At 41.3% G+C, this 7,999-nt stretch overlaps 1 protein-coding gene across 1 annotated transcript; it reads right to left on the bottom strand.

Moving 5' to 3' along the window:
• Positions 1 to 896: 896 nt before the first annotated feature.
• On the bottom strand, positions 897 to 7,201 carry SMIM28 (small integral membrane protein 28). Its single transcript, XM_059467248.1, has 2 exons — positions 7,091 to 7,201; positions 897 to 1,283 (listed from the first exon to the last, which is right to left on the bottom strand). Exons 1-2 carry the CDS (start codon positions 7,199 to 7,201, stop codon positions 897 to 899), a joined length of 498 nt encoding a protein of 165 aa, XP_059323231.1.
• Between the last annotated feature and the right edge of the window lie 798 nt (positions 7,202 to 7,999).

Below are 7,999 nucleotides of genomic sequence, written 5' to 3'. Positions count from 1 at the left end.
GATTATAATGCTGTTTTGAAATATAGACCACGGCATTTTTGGTGCACTAGATTTTATTAATTTTTCCTCAACTCCTTTACACTCTGCACCAAGTAAGTCACATGGTTTATTTTTTTAGTCTTGGAAAAAAAGTCAGCTGAGTAGTCTGGAATGTTGGGACCTTGCAGACCTTGGCAAGCAGCTTGTAGCAATAGAGTGAGTGTGCTCTTGCATGGAGGGTTCCTCACCCAGAACAATCAGGTCTTCCCTGGTTGCTGCTTGTCCTCATTGTCCAATTGTGAGAAAAGACAGCCTTTATTCACAGTGCACATTTGAACCTTTGGGGACAGTTACTGGAAATTTTGTAGAGGTTATATATTTACTTGCTTTCCTGAGAGCTGCTGTGATCATTCCAGAGCACTGCAGAATGATGTGATGTAAACGCACACAGACTGAGTGACTCAGCTTGCAAAAACTCATTTAAATATAAATGCATAAAATAAAAATAAAAAATCCAAAACAACAACCCAAACTGGACTATGTATGTGCTAAAAGCCCTTTTTGTGATTGCTGAATCTATAGCATTATTGACATTTCATTGTAGCTGAGGGATTACAGAGGAAGAGCTTCCCAGCTTTCCTTAAATTTAATCCTTGCATGACATGTTTGTTAACTGGAATCCCCACGTTACCAGTCTGGATTGGATTGGTGCCACACCGTGTGCACACATGTGCCACAAATGGAAGGTAGGGAATCCTGGGATGAGGTGAAGAGACGCAGTCCCTGTTACTTCAAGTTTCTTCCTTCATAAATTCATTGGTTTTGTGCCTCATTTGGAACCTTTTCACCAATCTTAAAGGCCAGAGCAGTTCCACCTTTGTGCTGCACGCTTCAGCTGAGGCGCTTCCGTGGGAAGTTCACTTGGTGCTGCTGCTCTCTTCGTAGGGAGGCACTGGGTCTGGAGAGGGCTCAGCGCGAGCCTCCTCCAGGGAAGTCTTCATGGTGGCCTCCTCGTAGGACGGAGGCAAGCACACCGAGAGGAAGGTGGCGTCGGGGACCAGCGTGGAGTAGTGGAAGCTCTGCTCGCTGCTCCAGGGCAGGGCCGAGAGGAAGTGGGGCCCGTCGTGCTCGGGCAGGGCCTCGGGAAGGTCGATGCTGAAGATCTGGCCCTGCTGAGCGGGGCGCTGGCAGCGGCGGTACAGGAAGAGCAGCAGGAATGCCAGGAAGAGCATCATGGTGGCAGGCAGGATGATACACAGAAAGGGCTCTATGTCGTCTTTGGTTGAGCTTGTCTGCTGTCTGCTCTGTAACCAAAGCAAATGGAAAGGGTGTTGGATTCCTGGAGGTCTCTTAATCAGAGAGAAAAACCACATTCCCCATCTCTGCCTTGTGACATAGCAGTTGCTTTTCTAAATTTCTTTCTCTCTACACCAGTATCAATCTAGCAATTGTCTGTTTTGCAGACTCATGAATTCTATTTACTGGCCAATTAAACAAATTACAACCAGAGAAAAAAACCCCAGAGAAGTTTCTAAGAGTGTTGGATTTTTAGAAAACCCTGTCTCCAATGGGGGAAAATCCCCAAAACCTGGAAGTATATGCCATTTTTTATGACATTTTATTACTCTTGGATTATAGCAGGAGACTGGTCAATTTTCAGGAGACTGGTCAAGCTTTTAAAATTTGGGAGAACATTGAATTGCAGATGAATAATGCTGGTGATCCGCCACCTGGTGTTGCTTCTTTGTGTTTGGAAAACTGTTTAAAGAACAAATATTACAGCAAATAACCCTTTCAAACAGAGGCCATTGCCTACAATACCTGCTCTTTGGGTTGTTCTAACCTCACAGACCAGTTCCAAATAAAACACAGTGTTTTTTCTTGGACAGGACAGCTTGGACTGGACCTCTTGAGCTTGCTCTGCCAGTGATCCAAGAATCATTTTCCCTGTTTAGAACTACAGAAAAAGAACTTCTGGTGTAAGAGAAGTAACAGTTGTGACTGCAGTGTTAGCTTTGTTTTCTGCAAATGTAGCACAAAAGATCTTTGTCCCACAGCTTTTGAATTGTGATGTAATGTTAACTGGAGTAATAACCTATGAGAAAAACCAACAAAGCCTTTTGTGCTTTTGTGTTGTATTAGATTTAGTTTTAAAATTTAGTATATCTTGTTTCCAGTCTGACTCCATCTTCCAATGATTGGATCTCATTCAGAGTCTAGTCTAGGGCAGAAGGAAAACCCAAACTTTATAATGCTGTTTATCAAGTCATTCCCTTTGTAAGCTCTTGGCTAATGCTGTGAGGTGCCTTTTCCACATTGCATGGTGAGACTAAACTGGTCCATGGATCCGATTTCCTTTATTTTGAGTGAAAGTGCCATTCAGGCTAGGAGAACTTCAGTGATTCTTTCCCCCAAGGGTTTGGAAGCCAGAATGCAAACTGGCCTGTTTGCAGCAATGGCTTTGTGAAAAGAACAGTAACTCCAGCATCTCCTTTTTAGTCTACAAAAAAAATTATGTTCTTATTCTTCCAGGAATCACAGTCATTCTTCCAGCTACAAAATCACACTGTAATCTACATTCAACAGCTTATCTACTGGTCAATTGTAACCTCTTTGCTTTGTTGTCATATTACGAAATTATTATTATGTGTCATGCCTAAGAAAAATAAAATAAATAGGCATTGACTCCTAACAAATAATGTAGGGGACATTACTGCTTTTCTATTTTTTCTCTAAGGTATTGCGGGTCAGAAGCTAAATGCATTAAAGTAATTTTAAAATACACTGAAATCTTTGCAGATTAGCTATGAAGCTATTTTTTCTCCAATGGTCTTTTACCCCAAAAAAAAGAATATTAAAGAACTATTTTATATTTATTGATACTTTTTATTAAAGATTTTCTGGCTGTATAAGCTGTTGTCTTACCTGACCATTCAATGGGTGTCAGGAAAGAGCAGAATTGGAAGAAATTGTTCTAGCTGTTCTTCCAATGCAAACATTAAATAATTTCTTAAAAATTCGGGGATTTAAAAAAAAGTTTGTTAATGCTTTTCTAGCGTGCTTTATGACATGCATGAAACATTTCAAGAGAAAATGAGAAAAAAGCATTCAGCAGTATTATGTTAGTGCTCTGTGTATGTGGAGACACACTGATACTGATGTGTTACCAATACTCTCACAGTAAATATTGAGAAGAGCTGAGTTTATAATGGACAGCATTATTCCTGATTAATGAAGAGCTTGTTTTTAAAATCCAAGTCTAAGTTTTGGGTTTAATTTGTAGGAAGAAGGCTTTCATACAGGTTGTTTATCTCAGGATCTGAGTTGTACAGTGTTCTGGTGGTTTGTGAGGACAGGGAGTGAGATTGCCAGTGTTTCCTACATGAGATTAGTAAAAGGTACATACAGCCCCAATTATCATTTAAACTCAGTGCAGCTTCCCTATGAATTTCACTGCAGTGATATTTGCATGTTAAATGATGGCCAAGGACTCAGTGTATCCTTCATGTGCTGGTGGGGGCACAGGCAAGAGTGAGGGCTGTAAGACAAGGCCTTGCTTGGATTACTGGATTTCAGAATATTGGATTTCAGAAGGGAAGGAAAGGTTAGGCTTGATGGAAGGAATTAACAAATGGTCTTGGGTCTCAGGGAAATATACTTTGCTCCAAAGCCTTGACGGGAATCCAGAGGTCTTGGGCCTTGCAATGAAGTACCTATTAAGAGAAATGTGCAAAATATATTATTGTTGGAGGGCACAGTTCACATCTAATGGTAAAAAAATGGAAGGAGTGCAACTATCTGTAGTATGAGCTGGCTCAGATGGCAACAGTCTGTGAGGTAGCCACAAAAAGACACCTTAGGGCATCAGTGGGTTATCAGTGGCCTGAAAATTCATCTTGTTTAAAGGCCCTCAAAGAATAACCTATAGCACTATTTCTGAAATTGCAAAATCGAGCTCTCCAGCCTGAATAAATGCCAACATTTTTGAAATCTGTGAAATCCTTAATTTGCTCTGCAACACATACAGTTTTTAATTACATTATTGTGCACAAAGTGCCTCCTCAGGGTTGTGATAGATTGCTTAGGGAAGAAGATGAGCACCACAATACCTAGATTTTCATTGCAGACCCCTTCCGACTGAGCTACTCCTATTTTATCCTATTCTATTTCAAAATAACCACAGTAACCAGTGCCTGGTGGCTACCTATTCAGTAATGTGTGCAAAAGAAGACATAATAAATTTGTTTAGTTTGTTCTTTTGTTTCACAACTACTGTATAGTTGTTGAAGAACAGTAAGTGACTTTTACTATGATCTGCAACTTAGAGGCATGTAAAGCAGATAGGATTAAGAATTAGGCAATATTATAGAATTATAAAATATGCTGAGTTAGAGGGGACTCATCAGGATCATTGATCTCAACTCCTGGCCCTGTGCAGGACACCCCAAGAGCCACACCATGTGCCTTAGAGCATTGTCCAAATGATTTTTGAACTCAGTCAGGCTTGGTGCTGTGACCACTGCCCTGGGGAGGCTGTTCCAGTGCCCAACCACCCTCTGAGTAAAACATCTTTCCTCATGTCTAACCTAAACCTCCCCTGACTCAGCTTCATGCTTTTTCTGCATGCTAACAGGTGACAATAAAGACTGGTATTTCCTGCCAAACATTACATGGACTGATTTTACTTTGAGATGTAGTTCCGAAAGGACAATGATGGACTTCTTGTATGTATACCAGTATAAATATATCAAATGTATTAGAGACAGTTGATCAATATTAGTCCCTCTTTTTCTGTTGTGCTTTTGTTTCCATTTCTGCAATGACTGCCTAAAGGGCTACTGAAGAATATTGCAAAGATCTTAACATAAAGACTTGGAAAATCTAATAGGCATTTAAAAATTACACTAAAAATGGGCATAATTTTAATACAACGAATCAAAGGTCACTTAAAAAAAATTCTGAAATGCCAAACTAAAACTTGTTCTAAACTGACCTAAAACTAACTTCTGCAGCTGAAGCTCTAAAACTAGAAAAGTAACCACTGTGTATAGGTATCAGGAATAACTGCCAGAACCGGAAAATAAAATTTTCTAGAAATCAAACTCAGTCTTCATTAATTGAAAGTAATACAACTGCAGAACATATTTAAGGTAAAATCCTCTACTGATTTATATCTGAAAGTTTCTACACCAGGCATATGAAGTGACTGATGGAATTATTAATTGACTGGTTTTGTTTGATGCTGCTTCATTGGAGACCAGTGTGCTCTGCCTGTGTCATCACAAGCATCTATTGTCGGGTTTGTAAGTGACAAAAATAAGGATCTGTCTTCCAGCATGAAACAAGTTACAGACACATAAATACGGGAAAATGCCCTTTTTAAAATAGAGAAAGGCAGAAAAGAGCATGGAAATAAAAGAGATCATATTTCTAAAACGTCCTGTTTTACCAGAATTGATTCTTAGAAGGATATAGTTTGGACATTGATTATTCTCCTCCTTTCATTTATTTATTTCTAGGGACTGAAGCAGAGGGTCAGTTTCCCCCAGCTACTGAGCACACACTGGAAGGAGAAAAGCCTTTCATTAGTAATCTGTCTGCCAATGTTTTGTTAACATGCTGAGCATGTACAGTTGCCAGCTTACAGATTATGTGACCCATATCAGCTGAGATGAGCTTTCACTCGTGCCTGCTGGAAAAAGAATGAAAGGCAGAGTGTGGCTGAGTTGTGTGGGATATCCATGAGGAGTAAAGGAATGGGCTTGGAGCTGAGCTGTGTGTCTGGAAAAAGGGGGGCAGTACCTGCCTTGGGAGGGAATGACCTCATAAAGCAAAATGTGAGGTTAAGGGAAGATTTTGTGTGAGGATAGAAAAAATGAAAGTTTATTTTGCTTACTGAAATTCCCATTGAAGTGATTGAGTTGTGGTAAGATTTATTATGTTCTTAATGATTTGCTAGCATGCTTAGAACTCAATTGAAATTATTTTTGCTAATACAGCCCATATTTATACTAGTATCTTTTGAAGTTGAAGCAGGAAACCAATACTTCTGAAGTGTTTTAAGTGGATTTGGAACAAAGTCTGTTTTGAAGTCATTAGGGTGTGGTCCCCCCCTTAGGTTCTTTTCCAAACTCTATCCTGATCCTTGAAGCTGATTCATTATTGCCTGTAAAAAGCAAAAAGCATGTAACTCTGGCAAACAGAAAAATATTTTTACGTGGCTTTGTATCCATTAGTAATGACACGTAATTTAAAAGTGAGCCTGGATTTACACAGAATTTTCAAATACTTGTTGGAATGTGACTCTAGTGATGCTGTTTGTTTCCCACTGTCAGATAAAAGCAAGTCTCGAGGTGTGAAGACATTGCCATTGCTGTTCTAACTCTGGAAATGTTACCAGTGAGGCAGAATTTCACAAAATCGTGGCAACATTTAAATACTACTTTTTGTCCTGTTTTGACACTCACACACACTCCTACCCCCATTTGTTTTGCAGCAGTACACTTTGTATATATCAGCTGAGTAATGTAGCCAGTTCATTTGCTAACGCCACATGCTTCGGACAATTACTGTGGAGCTACATGCACCTTAAGTTACCATTTTTGATCAGAGAAACCCTTTTGCTGCGTCCCAGACAAAGCCAGAAAGCAGGCTGTGTTTTCATCTCTGGGGCTGCCTCCCTCCCCCCGGCTGCATGTGATCCTCTCTGGCAGAAGTAATCAGCGCCCAGCTTAGGGAACAAGAGTTCATCGCTGCCTGCGCGGGACTCACAACATCTGCAGAGAGCCTGCCCGGCACCAGATGCAGAGCGTAAACATGCCTTTAACAGACAGGAAATCGAGGATGCCTTATGTTAAAAGAAGTAATTAAACTTCCTTACCTGCCACCCCAGCAAAATTTTTCCATCTAATGTTTTTCTCCTCTGCAAATGTGTTTTAAAAGACTTAGCAGCAATAAAGAAATGCTCCAACTCTCTGTAATTGATCAGTACTGCTTTGGTAGGTCCCAATGCCCAGGGATTTACCCCACACTGCACACTGAGGCGTGACACAGACATACACACACATGCAAAGTCAAGGGACATGCCACAGGGATGAGCAGGGGTACAGACCTGAAGCTCTGTTTCCAGAAGTGGCCCACCCGGTTCACTGTTTAGCCAGTCATAGTTCCCCCTGTCAGCATGTCCAAAGTGTTTCAAGCTGCTGCCCAGGAGCCACCTCATGCTTTCATTGACCTGCTCTTCTGCCTTCGTGCCTCCACCTTGGCTCGCTGCGGGCGCCGCGTCTCCGCCTCCAGCCTGGACCCAGCCGGGCTGCTCGCAGCTAATGATCCCTCTCCAGCGGCATCCCCTTGCCAGCCGGAAAGGAAAAAAGAACTCAGACACCCCCTCGTCGTCAGGAAGCCAAGCAAATAGATCTCAGAGCCTCTCTCCACTTCCAACTCAATCTCTCTGGATTTGCTTCTGTGGCCTACATTACCAGCAAAGCTGGCATCAGGTATCTGGGAGCTGGGGCTGATAGCGCTCTGATTGGAGCTCTCCCTGCATTAGGATTATTAAAAGGGGAATTTGCATGTGAATCTAAGCCCACATGGTCATGACTCCATGTGGATAAATAACGCTCTATGTTTGGTTATCTAATAAACGCTATTTCCGACAAAATAAAAGAAACAAGCCCCACGCTTCTGTGATGAGAGTGAAAGGGTACCTGAGGTGCCCCCCTCAGTTACACAGCACAAGGTGGAAGCACAATCCAGGCAGGTTTTTGTTCCCTGTTGCTGAAACATACAGAAAAGAAAAATGTTTTCTGAGTAGAAAGGCAAGGACACGAGGCTAAATGCTGTACTGAATTATTTAGCAGTGTTAGGATGTAGATGTTAATGATAAATCCAGAGAGAGAGCTCTGCCAGGAAAGCTTTGGTCACTGTGGGAGTGTGTGATTGCTTCTGGTAAGAACGAGTTGTCAGTTCAGTTAAATCAGGTTAACAGTTTTCTAGGCTACTTGTTAAATGACAATTGTTT

The sequence above is a fragment of the Ammospiza nelsoni genome, chromosome 3, assembly GCF_027579445.1.
Source record: "Ammospiza nelsoni isolate bAmmNel1 chromosome 3, bAmmNel1.pri, whole genome shotgun sequence".
NCBI classification, from domain to species: Eukaryota; Metazoa; Chordata; class Aves; order Passeriformes; family Passerellidae; genus Ammospiza; species Ammospiza nelsoni.
This window is presented reverse-complemented; position numbering and strand designations above follow the sequence as displayed.

Excerpts from the sequence above, each read along its gene's own strand:
- SMIM28 (XM_059467248.1), bottom strand. The coding sequence starts at position 7,201 with ATGAGGTGGCTCCTGGGCAGCAGCTTGAAACACTTTGGACATGCTGAC. Across the intron at positions 1,284-7,090 it reads TTCTGGAAACAGAGCTTCAG|AGCAGACAGCAGACAAGCTC; the intron begins GTCTGTACCCCT and ends CTTTGGTTACAG.